At 35.4% G+C, this 20127-nt stretch overlaps 1 protein-coding gene across 7 annotated transcripts in view; it reads left to right on the plus strand.

The window, feature by feature from the left end:
* Nucleotides 1–20127, plus strand: part of DNM1L (dynamin 1 like) — a 64501-nt gene that overhangs the window by 27773 nt on the left and 16601 nt on the right. For 4 of the 7 annotated variants that reach the window (XM_059935623.1, XM_059935625.1, XM_059935626.1 and 1 more), the window contains exons 2-7: nucleotides 4066–4213; nucleotides 9036–9082; nucleotides 9499–9570; nucleotides 10818–10904; nucleotides 16653–16815; nucleotides 19468–19588. In XM_059935623.1, the coding sequence (XP_059791606.1) occupies nucleotides 4066–4213; nucleotides 9036–9082; nucleotides 9499–9570; nucleotides 10818–10904; nucleotides 16653–16815; nucleotides 19468–19588 (638 nt within the window). Of the gene's footprint in view, nucleotides 1–4065; nucleotides 4214–7541; nucleotides 7581–9035; nucleotides 9083–9498; nucleotides 9571–10817; nucleotides 10905–16652; nucleotides 16816–19467; nucleotides 19589–20127 lie in introns of all 7 variants that reach the window. The other 3 variants (XM_059935629.1, XM_059935624.1, XM_059935627.1) reach the window with 1 other exon arrangement.

Genomic DNA, 20127 nt, shown 5'->3' on the forward strand with positions numbered 1-20127 from the left:
CGGAGCACAGGCTCCAGATGCGCAGGCTCTGTAGTTGTGGCTCACGGGCTTAGTCGCTCCACAGCACGTGGGATCTTCCCAGACCAGGGCCCAATCCCCTGCATTGGCAGGCAAACTCCCAACCGCTGCGCCACCAGGGAAGCCCCCTCCAGCTTTCTTTTGACTTCCATTTGCATGAAATATCTTTTTCCATCCCCTCACTTTCAGTCTGTATATGTCCCTAGGTCTGAAGTGGGTCTCTTGTAGACAGCATATATACAGGTCTTGTTTTTGTATCTATTTAGCCAATCTGTGTCTTTCGGTTGGAGCATTTAATCCATTTACATTAAAAGTAATTATCAATATGTATGTTCCTATTACTATTTTCTTAATTGTTTTGGGTTTGTAATTGTAGGTCTTTTCCTTTTCTTGTGTTTCCCACTTAGAGAAGTTCCTTTAGCATTTGTTGTAAAGCTGGTTTGGTGGTGCTGAATTCTCTTAACTTTTGCTTGTCTGTAAGGTTTTTAATTTCTCTGTTGAATCTGAACGAGATCCTTGCTGGGTGGAGTAATCTTGGTTTTAGGTTTTTCCCTTTCATCACTTTAAATATGTCCTGCCACTCCCTTCTGGCTTGCAGAGTATCTGCTGAAAGATCAGCTGTTAACCTTATGGGGATTCCCTTGTATGTTATTTGTTGCTTTTCCCTTGCTGCTTTTAATATTTTTTTTCTTTGTATCTAATTTTTGATCGTTTGATTAATATGTGTCTTGGTGTGTTTCTCCTGGGATTTATCCTGTATGGGACTCTCTCTGCTTCCTGAACTTGATTGACTATTTCCTTTCCCATGTTAGGGAAGTTTTCAACTAAAATCTCTTCAAATATTTTCTCAGACCCTTTCTTTTTCTCTTCTTCTTCTGGGACCCCTTAATTTGAATGTTGGTGCGTTTAATGCTGTCCCAGAGGTCTCTGAGACTGTCCTCGATTCTTTTCATTCTTTTTTTTTTAATTCTGCTCTGAGGTAGTTATTTCCACTGTTTAATTTTCCTGGTCACTTATCTTATCTGTTCTTCTGCCTCAGTTATTCTGCTATTGATTACTTCTAGAGAATTTTCAATTCCATTTATTGTGTTGTTCATCATTGTTTGTTTGCTCTTTAGTTCTTCTAGGTCCTTGTTAAACGTTTCTTTTATTTTCTCCATTCTATTTCCAAGATTTTGGATATATTTACCATCATTCTCTGAATTCATTTTTATGTAGAGTGCCTATTTCCTCTTCCTTTGTTTGGTCTGGTGGGTTTTTACCTTGCTCCTTCATCTGCTCTGTGTTTCTCTGTCTTCTCATTTTGCTTAGCTTACTGTGTTTGTGGTCTCCTTATCGTAGGCTGCAGGTTCGTGGTTCCCATTGTTTTTGGTGTCTGCCCCCAGTGGGTGAGGTTGGTTCAGTGGGTTGTGTAGGCTTCCTGGTGGAGGGGACTGGTGCCTGTGTTCTGTTGGGTGGGGCTGGATCTTGTCTTTCTGGTGGGCAGCACCGTGTCTGGTGGTGTGTTTTGGGGTGTCTGTGAACTTAGTATGATTTTAGGCAGCCTCTGTGCTAATGGGTGGGGTTGTGTTCTTGTCTTGCTAGTTGTTTGTCATGGGGTGTCCAGCATTGGAGCTTGCTGGCCGTTGGGTGGAGCTGGGTCTTTGCTTTGAGACAGAGATCTCTGGGAGAGCTCTCACAGATTGATATTACATGGGGCTGGGTGGTCTCTGTTGGTCCAATGTCCTGAACTCGGTCTCCCACCTCGGAGGCTCAGGCCTGACACCAGGCTGGGGCACCAAGACCCTGTCAGCTACATGGCCAGTTATGTGGGGATTTTCTTGCCTTTTGGGGAGTCTGAGGTCTTCTGCCAGCATGCGGTAGGTGTTGTATAGGAGTTGTTCCACATGTAGATGTATTTTTGATGTATTTGTGGGGAGGAAGCTGATCTCTATGTCTTACTCCTCCGCCATCTTGAAGGTCCCCCTTCAGTGTTGTTTAAATTATTTTAGAGTACAGAAAAGAAATGGGGGAAGCACCCATTTTACTTATGAGAGGGGTAAACCTGGACTCCAAAACCTAGCAAAACCGGATGTGCCACATAACCTTAAATTTGACCCTCCTTATCCACTCAACATTACTTTTCTCCATCATAGGGGACCTTTCTGGACAACAGGAATGGGGCCCTATGTCCTCTGCCTATTCGGTTTGGAAATGGGGAGCCTTGGCAGGACTTAGAGAAAGGAGGAGACTAAAGTCTGGGTATTTATTCCCCTGGCTTACTTCCTATGTGTAGATGCCTTAGGCTGGCTCTCTGAAAGTTCTCATCCATCTTTTGGAGCTTGTGAGTGAATAAGAGCTGCTCTGTCATTACCAGCCCACGTTATTGCACTATCCCTTGTGATCCCCCTCTTCCAAAACTTTGTAAATAGTCCACTTGTAACTAAACTCTCCTTAAATTATTCTAGTTTGAATGGGCCATCTGTTTCCTGTAGACTCTTTCTGATACAGTAGATGAGTTTAGGGTTTTTGCTTTTGTAGAAAGTATGAAATTAGAAGATGTACTAGTTTTGACTAAGAAAAAATACAGTAAGGAAAACATATTCTGTTACAGAAAAATATGAATTACAAAGTTGAAAAAAGTAGCAAATTTGTAAACATTTATGTATAATATAAAAATGCATAATAGAGACAAGTTTATATATTATTTGATTATATACTGTTTATTAGTATTGTGTCTATGTTAAATTTCCTCAGTGTGATCATTGTAGTGTGGTTACATAGTAGAATGCCCTTATTCTTAGAGATATGCCACTATATTTAGGGATGAAATGTCATTACATATTAACCAACTCTCAAAAGGGACAGCAAAAGAAAAGAAAATATGTGTGTGTGTAAGAAGAGACATAAAGCAAATGTGTCAAAATACTAATAATTATTTAAGGTATATGGTACTTTTGTTAAGGTATATGGGTATTCACTGTTAATATTCTTCCAACTCTTGTGGCTTTGAAAGTTTCAAAATAAAAAGTTGGGGAAAATATTCAAAACAACAAAAAATAAATACTTATATGGATAAAGATCTTTATAAACTAATAAGACGCATAATATACCAGCATTTGAACAAGCAAATCACTGAAGGAGAAATACAAAAGGCCCTTAAACAAAGTGATACTAGACTGAATAATAAAGAAATGCAAATTTAAATGAACTGTCAGTGTTTATCAAGAAAAAGTAGCAAAGATTCAAAAAAGTGGTAATGCCCAATGCTGATGGGGATGCAGCAGATTGAACATGAAGCATAGCTTGGTGCCTCCCATCTTGTAGTGTGCAGTCTGGTAGTATCTGAATGCATAAAATCTGTATGCTCTTTAATCACAGCAGTTTTATTTAATGAACTAAGTAAATCTAATGAGGTCATAGGATAAGTGAGTAAGGTTATATGTACAAAGTATGTTCATTGCAGCATTGTTAATAGTGGCAAGGACCATTTAAATGTCCATCAGTTGGGGTTTGGTTTTACATACAAAATACTATTTAACTATTAAGCACAGAAGTAAATATATTGATATGGAATGATATCCCTGATTGTTATATTAAAAATAAAAGTGGGTTAGAGAAAAATACACATAGTACTACTATCCCATTTAATGTAAAATATCTACATATTCTGGACATAATTTTATGTATACCAATGTTATATAGGTTTTGAAATTACCTAATATTATATGGTTGAGAGTATCATAAAAGGTAGGAAAATTATGGGGAATTGGGGCTTTTATATTGTCTCTCTCTTTTTTTTGAGTTATAAATTTTTATATATCCCATGAAATAATCATAGATATTGTTACCACATAACTAATTGATTTTGCACTAGGGTATATATTTTCTCTTTTTGTACTATTTTATTGTAAAGAAATAAAGATCATATAATAGAAAATATAACTAAACTTTCATTTTAAAAGACTTTGCAATAATTTTTTTAAAGTAATTATATAGCATAGTCTTACTGAGTTACAAAAAAATCTGTTAAGAAACTCATTTTGCTCTTGTGTATTCCGTTTTCAGAGCAGTGGAAAGAGCTCAGTGCTAGAAAGCCTAGTGGGGAGGGACCTGCTTCCCAGAGGCACTGGTATTGTCACCCGGAGACCTCTCATTCTGCAGCTAGTCCATGTTTCACCTGAAGATAAACGAAAAACAACAGGAGAAGAAAATGGTAAATTTTAGAATTGGAATAAAAATTATTTTAAAATTCTTCATTTTTGGTCCAATCTTAAAAAGATATGAGCTAATTAGAAATTAGTGGCTGTAGCAAAATCAGAAGTCTTGTGAAGAAAAGTGGTATGCATCTTTTCTCATGTAAAAAAAGAGTAATTTTTGTTGTTTTTGAGGACCATGAGTCAACTTTTTTGAAAGAGAACCTTTTTGGTAATTCAATTTAGTAAACTGTTGTTAATGCTATTTAGTGGAGGATCTAGTGAGCTACTTGGTAAACGAGAATCAGTTATTTTTAAAAGTTTTTGTGTCTTTTGGAGCGTTTTAAACTTTTTTTCCTTGTGTTTAAAACAATGTTTTTGCTTTTTCACTTTGTTTTAGAATTTAAATATTTTCTTTTTTTTGCCATGCCATGCGGCGCACGGGATCTTAGTTCCCCGACCAGGGATTGAACCTGCGCCCCCTGTAGTGGAAGCGCGGAGTCTTAACCACTGGACCACCAGGGAAGTCCCTAGAATTTAAATATTCTAGATTCTAGTTTAAAGATTTACTTTTAAGTAAAATTAAAATGATTTAGCTTTCAGCATAGCAATGTTATCTTACCTTCCCTTTTCTGGTCTTGCCATTGTCTGCTAGTTTTGAATCTTTGGCCCTTCAATCTAAGATGAATATTATTTTTAGAAAGAGTTTTTTTAAAAAAATTATTATTATTTTTGCCACACCACGTGGCATGAAGTATCTTAGTTCCCCGACCAGGGATCGAACCTGCGCTCCCTGCAGTGGAAGCATGGTGTCTTAACCACTGGACCGCTAGGGAGGTCCCTAATTATTGTTATTTTTTTTACTATCCTTCTCTTGCTAAGGCTTACCTATATAGCACATACTTTTTAGATTCCTCCCTCACCCAAATAGTAAATGTGGAGTATCATGATAAGAAAATATGCACCATCCTTTATAGCAGTTCTTCTTTGGTTAAACTGAAAATATTTTAAGACACACTATCTTTATTAGCATGTTTTAAATTGCCTATTAAATGTGTATCCTCTATTAATCATACTTTTACATTAGTGAGGTTTGGAACGTTTGATGAGAGTAATATGTTTAATCTTCAGTGTTTGGTTCACATTTTGTCTTATTTATAAACGTCTATAAAATGTTCTAAGTATTAAATTGCATTTGCAGCAGAGTACCATGTTTGTTTCTCATTCTGCAGAGATCTGTTTTCAATGAAGTTTCATTCTGTTTCTTATATTCTAATCTAAGATGGGATGATAATTTCATGCAATTGAAGTTACTTTAATTTCTGTATCTGATCTTTTCCTTTACTTATTATAGGAGCATTGTTGTGATAGCTTGATTTTTTTTTTTAAAGGGGACAAAAAAAGACCTGTCATGAGCATCTACAATGACTACAGAAAGTTAATCGCTAAAGCAAGTTAATGAAGTTGTAGATGTTAACATATAATGATATAATGATAAATATTTTTGGATAGACTGCCAGAGGTTATGTAGGAGTCTTTTAATTATATTAGGTAGCTTCTTGGTATATTATTCATCACTTTGCTTTTCTGTAATATTTCTTTATTATTGAAATTCTGAACCTTGAATTTAATCATTTTGGACTAATTTATGGTCCAGCTTCAAATGTATAGAATAACTCTTTAAAAATTTCATTCTCACTAACTAACATCATCAATTTTACCAAATACCTTAAACTAAAACTTCAAGAAACTGTATGGTGTTAAGTCTGTTTCTTTTAACTCTTCATTTTCTTCAGTCATCTTGAAAAGGGCAGATGATATCCTGTCTCTCAGAAACTGTTTGCAGATGTGGGCAGTGTTTCTGAAAAGGGTGTACATTTCAGTTATAGAAGTGTCAGTTCCTTGGTATCTCTTTGTTTGTATGTCCACTGTTTTGTTGATGTCTCTTCTTGGTGGTTGGTCAGTAAATCTGTATATCTTTACCTGTATATATATATATTTTTTTTTTTTCCCCAAAGCTTAGTGCTTATTTTTTATATTAAAAAACATAAAACCTCACTTAAAATGACAACTCAGCCACCCAGAACACAAAATAGATTTTGTAAATTTTGAGTACTAAATGTCATATATCTTATTAATAACTAGAATAGTTCTTTAACTTCTCATCAGAGCCTATTTATCCTTAGGATAAACAGTTCTACCTTACCACAAATCATTCTACCCTAGAGGAAATTATAAACCGTGAAGCAGGAGACAGCCAGAAGAGTATGAACTACCTGACAGCCTGGCAACCATACAGGAGAAAGGGGAGGAAAACGTAAAGACAGGAGAACTTCAAAAAAAGAAAAAATCAGTCTCTAACCATTTTGTATAGGGATTTGTAGCCTCAAAAGGCTTTATTATGTAACAAAGGCATAAGTTACCATTAATAGGTAAGTTTAAGAGCAGTGGATTCTAACACGACATGGAGCAGTATAATCCATTTTAAATATAGGTCCATCAAAACTGGCTAAACTATTTAAGTATTACTATGTATAATTCAATTATCAGGAAAATTTATTTAACATGAGACCCCTCATTCTGCCAACTACATAGGATAATTGAGGTGTCAATATATAGATTTATACTATTTCTCATCTTGCCCCCCACTTCTGCCAATGTAAAAGAATTTTCTGATAAAATCTTATTAAAAACAAAAACTGTTTTCAAGTGAGATGGTGGTTTAGTTTGGACTTTGAACTCTAGGATTACCTTTCATATATTTGTAAGAAATAAATCAAGTTTTCCTCAGATCTCCTTGTAGACTAAATCCAAAGTAGCATGCTGACTAAAGACCAAAACTGTTTCTGTGGTGTTCTGTTAAATTCAATATATATTTCAAAGAAAATAATCCCTTATAAAGCTCAATTGGTAAATACTTGCATATTTACTATCAGGGTTTTGAAAGATGTGTTTGATATGTTTTGTAGATTTTTTTCCACTAGGTAATTTATCTTTACCCATAGTTATCAGATATCTAAGACAAATTTTTGAATAGTAAATTAATTTTAATCCATTTTGTTAGAATTAGAAACCAGAGGTGATATAATTAGGTGTAATGGAAAATAAAAATAAATTATGGCACACTATATACTTCATTTATGTCATTTAAAATATTATATACATCCCTCTAATTATAACTAATTGTAATGGAAGTTTTATAGTTGTAAATTTGGAATAATTGAATGCATTTGAAATGGCATTTGAAATGTGTTCAGGTTTTTTGCACACTTGATTTTTTAGAAAGGTTTGAAATATTAGGGATAAGCACTAAACTTATCATTCTGTGCTGTTTCTCTTTAACTACAGACCCTGCTACATGGAAAAACTCAAGACACCTTTCTAAAGGTTTCCTTTATCCATTTGTTTTTGGCCCTTCTTTTCCTATTATGCCTGCATGTGTGCTTTTGTACTCTTACAGGCTGTGTGCATTTTTTTTCTTCCATTTTTATTTGCCTATCCACGTTGATTGATTGCAGGTGTTAGTGGTTCTTGTTACCTTTTGGCATTGCATCAGAATGCAGGCTTTTTTTGGTGGTGAATGTAATTTATTTTATTTTTATTTTTAAAAACATGCTTGTGAAGCCAGGCCTCTTCTATATGATAAGGTAAATTAAGAACACCCCTTTGGTATATAGTACCTGCCTCTGAGTTCTATTCATCTAGATTACTCCAGTCCTCCAATGAGACTTCTTGGAAGAAGGTACTAAGCTTCAAGTAGGTGAGCATTTTACTTGCAAAAAGGATCCAGTTTATTTACCTTTATCCCACCAAAGAAATTGATCCACCTTTTCCTCAGTAAATATTTATTTTAATATCTTACAGTCATTTTTATTTTGATCTCAGGTGGCTGATATGTGTTATTCATAAACTTAATCATTAAGACATTTAAAACTCTGAATTTGGCAAAAGCAGAATAGCTGTGCTTGGGGGAGGCAAAGTTAGTTTACCTTTCTACAATTAAGCATTTCTAGCTTCTCTGGAAAAATCAGAACAAAATTTGCTATCCAAGTCTCAGACCACTCAAAACAGTACCTGCAGTGAATAATTTTTCCTTTTTTCAGCAAGTGCAAGAGGAACAGACCTATTTTTGGAAACTACTGGCGAGTAGCAACTCCATACAGGGCATATGCCAGGTTCCCCCCATCCCCCCCACCCCATGCCATTTCATTTCTTTCCTACCTTCAGTTCCAAGGGAGAACATAATCTTGTTCCTAGGGGGGAAAAATCACGTTGAAAATGCATATAAATTATGGAGTAGCTTCATACTACTGAGAGAGCTCTTTAAAGTAACGACAAATTGTGACTTTATGGGTTACCAACAAGAAACCAAATTAAAATAAAAACGACAAAACAGAATGAAAAGTTAGCTGTTTCATTCACATATTGCAAATTTTTATGAGTTATGTGTAAATCTATTATATATGCTTTTTGCATTATTCAGTATGACTCATAAGTTTTCTTCTTTTAGCCATTAGCTTGAGTATTTTCATCAGATAAACTGCTTTTCATGTGTAAGATTTTTAAAAATAAAGTATACATATTTTACTATAATATGAGGAGAGGTAAACAGTTTTATTTGTTAAAATCTAGATTTCAAATAGTGGGAAGACCTGTGAGCAGCTCTGAAATTACAATTTTGAAAATGTGAGAGTATAATTTAGCAGATCTTAAAATATAAGTTAACTTGTAGTTAATGGCAAAATAGGAACAAATAATATTGTACTGCCTTTTTGAATTCCTAAATAAAGATTAAAAAGTAATTTCCATAGTTTCCAATAAATGGAGTTTTTCTTTTTCCAGGGGTTGAAGCAGAAGAATGGGGTAAATTTCTTCACACCAAAAATAAGGTAATTTTACAAGAATATGGTGAAGAAGTAACATGTTGAAAACATTTTTTTGGGGTACAAGTAGTTGATAATTTAGTTTCTTATGATTGGCAATGTAGCATTGTTATCTTGAAGCAGCTGTTCCTTATAAAATAAATCTTATCTTAACATTTCTAACCATAGTAGTTTATTTGGAAAACATTTAAGTTGAGCCCTGTTCTCTCTAATTTGGAGACTCTTAACTGTTGTGGGCTCAGGCAGCTTTGAAAAACTCATATAAACTATGACTCTGGCTCAGAAAAATATATGTGTATATTAGAGTTTGTTTACTAATTCTCTGAAGCAGATCCATAGACATCCTTGAAATTTATCAAACCCCGCTTAAGAACTTATAATCTTATTTTGAATACCGTGTTTTTTGTTTCAATAATTTTTAGCTTTACACAGATTTTGATGAAATTCGACAAGAAATTGAAAATGAAACAGAAAGGATTTCAGGAAATAATAAGGTAGGCATCTCTTTAGAGCTGGAAATTATAACCATTGGTAAATATATCATCGAGAGTATTCTGGTCTTTGAAACTAACGGAGTATTTTCCCAAATATATAAAAACTTTATTTAATACCTTTTGTTTCTTAGAGTTTTTATATGCTATCAGATATTTCATTTAGGTGTTTATTCTTGATCTTGAGATGTGTATATCACTTTATTATGTAACTTTTTAATTCAATGCTTCCTACAGTGTTATCTTTTTCTGCTGGATTGACTCTATTCTAATTTAAGAAGCAATATATAACTTACAAGATTCATGTATTTTGAAGAGCTCTTTTTCTTACCTGAGTAAGGCTAGATTTACTTATGAAAGCAAAGAGAGGGAAATTAAGGGTTTTTTTTTTCAGTGAAAATGAAAAGTAATGTTAACAACTGAATTGTCTTCTCAGATTCTGAGAATTTAAAGTAAATTAGGTGTCTAAGATACGATTAATTTTGACACGAGGCACTATCACTGACTCCCTTAAATGCTTCTGTTTTCTCTCTCTTCTTTCTTTATTCTTATTACTTTTCTGTTCCCTTCCCTTTTGTTGTTACCTCCATTCTTGTATGGGTACATTTAATCCCACAAGTGGGCCTTAGCTAAGTACTAATATTAAAAAAGTATTTATTGAGTTCTTTTATCTGCCAGATGCTATGCTGGAGAGGTTTTTCCTGACAAACAGGCATTTTTGGAGCCATGTTAATTTCTTTATGCCTATTCAGGATATTTTTCTCTGTTTTAGTGATTGACTAAGCTTTGTTTATTATTGATCTCTGGGCAGGTTACCTTTTAGTTACTGCTGCTGCTGCCATACTTCCCTGATTTGGATAACTTGTTACCTATGTCTCACTCCCTGAACTCAAGAACTTCATAAATTTGGATAGTGATACATTATTCTTTTGTTCAGCACTAAGTCTATTAAACATATTTAAGAAATGTTATCTGCTGAGAATCCGGAGAAAAGAATGTGAAATAATATAGGGGAAATAAATTGTGTATATTAATAGTATAAGGTTGGATGGGATTATAACCTATGGCTAGCTGCCTTATTTCCTATATGTTTCATCACGTTTTTATTGTTGAAATGTTTTAGAAATCATGGTTTATTTAATATTTAAAAGCATCTAATGTATAATACTTAAAATGAGGTTTACTTTAGCATTTTTATTCATTGAAATTTTAATGTGATTTTAATATGATATTTTAAAACTTATTTTTAGGGAGTAAGCCCTGAACCAATTCATCTTAAGATTTTTTCACCCCATGTTGTCAATCTGACACTTGTGGATTTGCCAGGAATGACTAAGGTAAAGAGTAGTTGTTACTCATTGTGGGTATGGTCATGTTTGTTTTCACCTGAACAAATGTAGTTTTTCCTTAACCTCACATGGATTAATCAGCCTTTTTTTTTTGCAACTACCTTGATCTATTAGCAGCATTTGACATAGTTGAGTCCTTCTCTCTCCTTGAAACACTTTCTTTACTCTGCTTCCAGGATACCACACTCTAGAGGATTATTTCTGATCTTACTGGTCACTCCTTCTCAGTCTCTTTTGCTGGTTTCTTATCTTCTCAGTGTCTAAACAGTGAGTGCCCCAAAGCTAAGTTTTTGGACCTCTTGTCAAAGGGGTACACCTAACCTCTTTATGATTTCATCCAGTCTTATGACTTTAATTATGAGTGTCTGTATGCTGACAACACTCAAATATCTCCAGACTTGTATATTCATCTTGTATATCCAACTGTCTACTTGACATACACACTTCAGATGTCTAATAGGCATTTCAAACTTGATGTGTCTAATACCAAATGCCTGATCTGTCCCTCAACCTGACTTGATCTTTCTACAGTCTCCTCCATCTCAATAAATGGCAACTCTGTTCTACCAGTTGCTTAGCCAAAAAGTTTGTAGTCATCCTTGACACTTCTTATCCTACACCCTACTTTCTCTGTCAGCAAATCCTCTAGCTCTCCTTACCTTTAAAATACAGGCATACCTTGGAGATATTGCAGGTTTGGTTCCAGACCACCTCAATAAAGTGAATATTGCAATAAAGCGAATATCGCAATAAAGCAAATCACACAAATTTTTTGTTTATCCAGTGCATATAAAAGTTATGTTTACACTATACAGTCAACCCTTGAACAAGGGTTTGAACTGCATGGGTCCACTTATATGTGGATTTTTTTCAATAAATATATTGGAAAAGTTTTTTGGAGATTTGTGGCAATTTGAAAAAACTTGCAGACAACTGCATAGCCTAGAAACACTGAAAAAATTAATAAAAATTAACATACAAATCTATTATAAAAAGTTAAAATTTATCAAAACCTATGCACACACAGACTGTACATGGTGCCATTTGAAGCAGAAAGAAATGTAAACATATGTAAAGATGCAGTATTTAATTATAACTGCATAAGATGAACTGTAGTACATACTGTACTACTGTAATAATTTCATAGCCACCTTCTGTTGCTGTTGTGCTGAGCTCAAGTGTTGTGAATAGCCCGTTAAAATGCCGTGTGATGCTAATCATCTCTGCTTGAGCAGTTCATCTCTCTAGTAAATCGTGGTAAAAGGTGATCTCTTGAGGTTCTTGCATATTTTTCATCATGTTTAGTGTAATACCGTAAACCTTGAATAACATCATGAGACCCATATGAAGTGCCACTAGTGATGCTGGAAGTGCTCCCAAGAAGCAGCGAAAAGTCATGATGTTACAAGAAAAAGTTGAATTGCTTGATATGCACTGTAGATTGAGGTCTGCAGTTGCCCACCATTTCAAGATAAATGAATCCAGCTTAAGAACCATTGTAAAAAAAAAGAAAAGGAAATTCATGAAGGCAGTGCTGCAGCTATGCCAGAAGGCATGAAAACCTTGTACTTTATGTGCAATGCCTTTATATCTTGTATTGAAATTTCAACTTTTATGTGGGTGCAGGATTGCTGTAGGAAAGGCATACCTATAGACTATAACATTATTTGAGAAAAAGCAAAGTCAATATATGACAACTTAAAGCAAAAGGAAGGTGAAGGGTCTAAAGCTGTATAATTTATTGCCAACAAAGGATAGGTTGATAATTTCAGAAAAAGGTTTGGCTTAAAAAATGTCAAGATAACAGGAGGCAGCAGACAAGTTCTCAGATGCTATTAAGAAAATCATTAAGGAGAAAGGATATCTGCCTGAACAGGTTTTTAATGCAGATGAAAGTGCCCTATTCTGGAAAAAAATGCCACAAAGGACATTTATTAGTAAGGAAGAGAAGCAGGCACCAGGATGCAAGGAAGGAAGGGATAGGCCAGCTCTACCGTTTTGTGCAAATGCAGTTGGGTTTATGATCAGGACTGCCCTTATCTATTAAGCTGCTAACCCCCAAGCCTTGAAGGCAAAAGAGAAACACCAGCTGTCAGTCTTTTGGTTGCCCCAAAAGAAGGCCTGGACAAAGAGAACCCTTTTCCTGGATTGGTTCCATCAATGCTTTGTCCCTGAAGCAGGAAGTACCTTTCCAGTAAGGGACTGCCTTTTAAAGTTCTTTTGGTATTAGACAGTGCCCCTGGCCACAGGTGTTGAAGTGGTCTACTTGTCTCCAAACACAACGTCTCCTATTCACCCTCTAAATCAGGGGGTCATATGGACCTTTAAGGCTCATTACACGTGGAACTCTATGGAAAGGCTTGTCAATACTATGGAGGAGAACCCTGTTAGAGAGAACATCATGAAAGTCTGGGAGGATTACACTATTGAAGATGTTGTTGTTATTGAAAAAGCCATGAAAGGTATTAAGTCTGAAATAATAAATTCCTGCTGGAGAAAGCTGTGTCCAGATGTTGTGTAAGACTTCAGGATTTACAACAGAGCCAATCAAGGAAATCATGAAAGAGACTGTGGACATGTCCAAAAAAAAAGTGGGTGGGTGGGTGAAGGGTTTCTAGATATGAATCTTATAGAAATTCAAGAGCTAAAGTAGACAGTGCATGGGAGGAATTAACAGAAGATGACTTGATGGAAATGAGTACTTCTGAAACAGTGCCAGATGATGAGGAAGAAGATGTAAAAGAAGCAGTGCCCCAAAACAAATTGACATTGCATGATCCGTCAAAGAATTCCAATTATTCAAGACTGATTTTGACTTGGTGGAAGAAGGATTGGCACCATATAGAAACATTTTTAGAGTGAAAAAACAAATCAGACAGAAATTATGATGTATTTCTGTCAAGTTACACTGAGAGTGCCTGCCTCTCCTGCCTCCGCTTCTGCCTCCTCCGCTTTTTCTGCCTCTACCACTCCTGACACAGCAAGACCAGATCCTCCTCTTCTTCCATCTACTTCACATGAAGACAATGAGGATGATCCACTTCCACTTAGTGAATAGCAAATAATCATCATGCCATAGAGTTCTGTTGTATATGTGTGTGTCTTCTTGTGAAATCTAGTAACTGTATGGCAAGAACTGTATGAGAGGGCTTCCCTGGTGGTGCAGTGGTTAAGAATCCACCTGCCAATGCAGGGGACACGGGTTAGAGCCCTGGTCCGGGAAGATCCCACATGCCGTGGAGCAACTAAGCCCGTGCGCCACAACTACTGAGCCTGCGCTCTATAGCCCGCGAGCCACAACTACTGAGCTCGCGTGCCACACCTACTGAAGCCTGTGTGCCTAGAGCCCATGCTCCGCAACAAGAGAAGCCACTGCAATGAGAAGCCTGCGCACGGCAACGCAGAGTAGTCCCTGCTCGCCACAACTAGAGAAAGCCCGTGTGCAGCAACAAAGACCCAGTGCATGAGATGTTTTTGTGTCCTTTTTGTCATCATTGCCTAAGTACTCATTTTGTAGAACATCATGTACAAGACTTGTATTGAAATGGATAGCCTGTCTTTATATAGGTATAAGGTGAGTGATATTTAATGTAAAATTAATAATGTGTTTTCTTACTATTTTATAACTTTGCTTTCAAAGAATTATATTACCATGCAGTATGCCTTTCTTTTGTAATTGGAGAAACTGCGTATCAGCCTATCATCACAGGTAAGTGGTTTCCATACTGTATTATGAATATGACTTTGACACTGTATGCTGTAAAAATTTTATAACGATTCACTCATTAGTGTATAGGCTAGGCTACTGTGAAGCAATCATATCGATTACACTAGGCTACCATAAAGCAATCTTATTGCTGCTTCTTTGTTATCAATGCATGAATTGTTATATATGTAAATAAATATGAATTTCTTTTTTACATTATCTTTTCATTTTTGATATCTAGTGTCAGTAATAACATATAACATCTACAGTGATTTGTTATCATATAAGACAATATTGATGTAGGTACTGACAGAAGATTTATCTTGTAAACAGATGACATAAAATATTGATAAATACAGTATTGTAAATGTATTTTCTCTTCCTTATGATTTTCTTATTAACATTTTCTTTAGTTTACTTATTGTAAGAATACAGTATATAATACATATAACATATAAAATATGTGTTAATTGCCTGTTGTTGGTAGGGCTTCCAGTCAACAGGAGGCTATTCGTAGTTAAATTTTTGGGGAGTCAAAAGCAGACTTTCGACTACCTGAGGGGGTCAGTGCCCCAACCCTGTGTTTTTCAAGGGTCAACTGTACTTTGGTCTTTTAGGTGTGTAATAGCACTATGTCTAAAAAAGCAATGTACATACCTTAATTAAAAATACTTTATTGCTGAAAAATGCTAACCATCATCTGAATGTTCAGTGAGTCGTACGTCATCGTTCTGCTGGTGGAGGGTTTGAAATATTTCAAGAATTATTAAAATGTGATATAGAGACACAGAGCGAGCAAATGCTGTTGGAAAAATTAGTGCCAATAGACTTCCTTGTCACAGGGTTGTCACGAACCTTCAATTTGTAAAAAATGCAGTATCTGCAAAGTGCAATAAAACAAGGTGTGCCTGTATATCTGGAACTCTGTCACGTCTTACAAATTCATAGCTACCATCCTGAGCTAGCCACTATCATCTCAGCTGGATTACCGCCATAGTCTCCTAAGAGGTCTTCCTCATAATTTATTAACTAAGCAGCCAGAGTGGTATTATTAAAGTGAAAATTAGATCGTGTCATTCCTTGGCTCAGAATCTTTGTAGTGGCGTCCTACTTCACTCAGAGTAAAAGCTTAAGTTCTTAAAGAGATCTAAAGTATCTACTTGATCTGTCTCTATTACTCTTCTAGCTCCTTCTGCTCCAGCCTTCTGCCATTTTGTTCACTTTACTGGAATGTTCTTCCCCCAGGTATCTGCATGTACCTCTCCCTTATCTCTTTCAGTTTGTGGTCCTTCTCTCAAATGTCATTATCTGGGTGAGGTCTCCCCTGATTACTCAATTTAAAAGCATAATCCCGTTTAAAATAATAATTTAAAAGTATAAGCTTTTTTTTTCTTTAATATTTATTTATTTGGCTGCATCGGGTCTTATTTGCGGCATGCAGGATCTTCTAGTTGCGGCCTGTGGGATCTAGTTCCCTGACCAGGGATCGAATCCGGGTCTCCTGCATTGGGAGCGTGGAGTCTTAGCCACTGGACCACCAGGGAAGTCCCTAAAAGTATAAGCTTTAACTAAGTATTCCTTAGCCTCCTGTTCACCTTTATTTTTTCCATGGCCCTACCACCACCTAGATACTATGTATATATGCGTTTATTATCTGCTTCTCATCATTAAAGCTCAGTGAAGGCAGGAATTTTGGTCTTTTTCTTATTCACTACTGTGATATAATCTGGTATGTAGAACAGTGCCTGAAATAAAGGTTGCCAATAAATACTTGCTAATTGAGTGAATGAATGAATTTTTCTCTAGGCAATTAATATTGACCAATCCTTAACATGGTAGACTTTTGATATTTGCAAGATTACATTTTGAGACTTCTACATATTACCAAATTCATGTATACTGTAGTATATAATTTCATTTTAATTATCTGTAAATGGAGTAATACCTATATTCTGTGGATTAAATGGGGGGAAAAAAAAAGCTGAGCTGATTTTTATTACTAGTTCCTTGATCATCTCTTTTTGGTCCAGGTGCCTGTAGGTGATCAACCTAAGGATATTGAACTTCAAATCAGAGAGCTCATTCTTCGGTTCATCAGTAATCCAAATTCCATTATCCTCGCTGTCACTGCTGCTAATACAGATATGGCAACATCAGAGGCACTTAAAATTTCAAGAGAGGTAGATCCAGATGGTAAGGACAGATGTTAATTTTTAATGAGGTGCTTGGTTAACATGGTAAATCTACCCTCGAGAGGAGTTTTTATTTTAAAAAAGAATATCTCTAGCTGTTAATACACATTTAAAAAATAATGCTTTTCTATTTTACTTATATTATCAACTAGAAATTTTGATGGAAATGGATAAATTGCTGTACAGGCTAGGCAAAAATACTTCACATGATGTCCATATTTGTAATGATTACCTAGTGATTTTAAAATAAGAAGATGGCTTCGCAAAAAGTTTGTTTTGTATAAATAAAATGATTTAGGTTTTTGAATGGCTGATTTCTAAGAATAACTGTCATGGTAGGTAATCATTGTAGACTATTATAGTATAGTAGATAATTATGGTATCTACATTCTGCAGAGGTTCAAGGCAGAGGGGATTCTTCGAAATATAGTTCATACTGTGAGTCAGTATATGATACCTGACTAATGCTGCAGTGTGCATCTTATATAAAATGCCAGATTGTAAGTTATTATTGCTGCTAATAAATGTATGCTTTGCTGCATACAGGAGCCATTTTTTTTTTCATCTGAGTATTGAGGGTCTGTGGGCAGTGTCATGTTTCTTATTTCCTACTGTGAATAAAAATTTAATATAAAAATTTGGTAGGAAATGTTAGTGCTAAGACTGCTAATTAAAATTCCTATAAATGGGGTCATTTCTTAAAATTTTTTATTTCAAGTTTTTAAGAAACTTATATGAGTAATTAATGTTCATTTTAGATTAAAAGATAAACTATATCAAAATGTTTATTTAAATTTTATTTTTATTATATAAAGTAAACTGTTAGGCATTTTATATACATTAATTCTATTTTAAACTGACCCTTGAGCCATAAATAGAATCATACTTTTGATCTAGTAATCTTAATCTAGTAATATAGTATAAGGAAATAATCCAATCCAGTATTATTTATAAAAAATTAGAATCAGTATGTGGCCCACAGTAGGAATGATAAGATAATAATAGAATATGGAATCATTAAAAAGGATGATTTTGGTCGCATAGCACAGGGAGATCAGCTCGGTGCTTTGTGACCACCTAGAGGGGTGGGATAGGGAGGGTGGGAGGGAGGGAGATGCAAGAGGGAAGAGATATGGGAACATATGTATATGTATAACTGATTCACTTTGTTATAAAGCAGAAACTAACACACCATTGTAAAGCAATTATGCTCCAATAAAGATGTTAAAAAACAAAACAAAACAAAGATGATTTTGTAGATTTGGACCAAAATACAAAAATGCTTCTAATTGAAAAATGCCATATGTAAAATTGGACATTATACAGAGCAGCTGAAACTCTCATACATTGCTGGTGGGAATGGTATAGCCACTTTGGGAAACAGTTTCTCTGTTTCTTAAACAGTTAAATCTGTAATTCCACTCCTAGGTTATTTACCGATGTTAAATGAAAACCTATGTTCATGTAAAAAACCTGTATGCAAATATCTATAGTAGCTTTATTCTTAATCTCCTAAAACTGAGAACAACACAGATGTTTCTCAAATGGGGAATGAATAACTAGACTATAGTGTGTCCATACCGTGGAATACTACTCAGCAATAAAAAGGAATGAACTCTTGATACATGCAACAAAATAGATGCTTCTTACAAGCATTATGCCAAGTGAAAGAAGCCAGACTCAAAAGGCTGTATATGTGATTCCATTTATATAGCATTCTGGAAAAGACAAAACTAGGAATGGGATAGTACAAGGAAATTTTGACAGGGGTTGGGGGGCAATGGAACTGTTTTGTTTTGAGGTAGTGGTGACATTGCATTTGTCAAAACTCATAGAACTGAAAAAAAGCCATTAACCAAGAGATGTTTAAACTCTCATCCCTGGATCCTATCCACGCTGGCATGGTGAATAAATTCTGGCATTTTGGTGGCAATGAGAGGAGCCAGCGATTCATTGAGCGCTGTATCTGGGCCTTCCCCACCTTCTGCCTGCTGGGGCCTGAGGGGACCCCTGTGTCCTGGTCCCTGATGGACTAGACAGGAGAAGTGTGGTTGGGGGTCACCCTGCCTGAGTACCGGGGCCAGGGTCTCGTCTCTCATATGTTATTTGTCCACACCCAGGCTCTGGACAAACTTGGCTTCCCCGTATATAACCATACAGAGCCAACAAAATCATACAGAAAATTAGTCACAGTCTGCATCATATCCCATGCCCTGTGACTGGAACCAGTGGAACTGTGTGCCTCTGTGAAGCAGCCCTGAATCCAAGACAGTGTTGGGTGGGCTGGTTATGTGGCAAGAGATGCCAAGGGATGGGCAGAAAGAAAGAATAAATTGTAATGAGCAAAAAAATTTGTGAATTTGTGCTCTGCAAAAATTCACTCACTAGGCATGAGTGAATATTAAACAAATTTTTAAAATGCTAATTAAAATAGCCCAAAGAGCTAATAAAAAATAACGTGAAAAATTTTAAAAATTAAACATGATGATTAAAAGTAGTTTTTAAAAAGTATTTGTAAGCAAAGGTTAGAAAAACATTACCAAAATGATGGCAACGGTAATGTTAGGTGGGATTATAGATTAGGATTTTCCTTTATTAATACTTAACAGCTTAATTTAATGGGTCATTTCTTTTCTTTTTTTGCATTTACCAGGTCGCAGAACCCTAGCTGTAATCACTAAACTTGATCTCATGGATGCGGGTACTGATGCCATGGATGTATTGATGGGAAGGGTTATACCAGTCAAACTGGGAATAATTGGAATAGTTAACAGGTTAGCAATCAAGAATGGGATAAGAATTGCAGCATTCTCATTTCAAAGCAAATCTGAATTTTTTGAATCGGTCTGAAATGTGATAGTGTCCCTACTTTTTCCACTTTTACTATAATCTTGGTATTGCTAAAGAATTCATTGCTCTAAAGGAAGAAAAGAGATTCACTAAAGCCTCCTGTAGATATTTTTAAATAGAAAGTGTTTCTAAAGTAAGCACTGCCACAAAATGGAAGAAAATGTAATGGCTAGGCTTAAAAAATCCCTGTCTATTACGTTATGTATGAGGAGGGCACTGGATAAAAAAACGTATTATTTAGTTTACACCCAGTCAAGAGTTCTTAAGGTGGTAGTATTTTAATAGATCGGTTTAACCCCTAGCATTAGTGATTCTATGTAATTGCCAGGAGGTGACTTGGAGAAATTTTATTAAAGGTATCCTAATTATAACTAGGTGAAATTAAAAATTGTGGAAAGGAAACTAACTACTGTTGAGTGTCTACTTAAGTTTTAGATGCTCTACTGTGAGAAATTTGTAAGGG

Source organism: Balaenoptera ricei, chromosome 10, assembly GCF_028023285.1.
Source record: "Balaenoptera ricei isolate mBalRic1 chromosome 10, mBalRic1.hap2, whole genome shotgun sequence".
Lineage (NCBI taxonomy): Eukaryota > Metazoa > Chordata > Mammalia > Artiodactyla > Balaenopteridae > Balaenoptera > Balaenoptera ricei.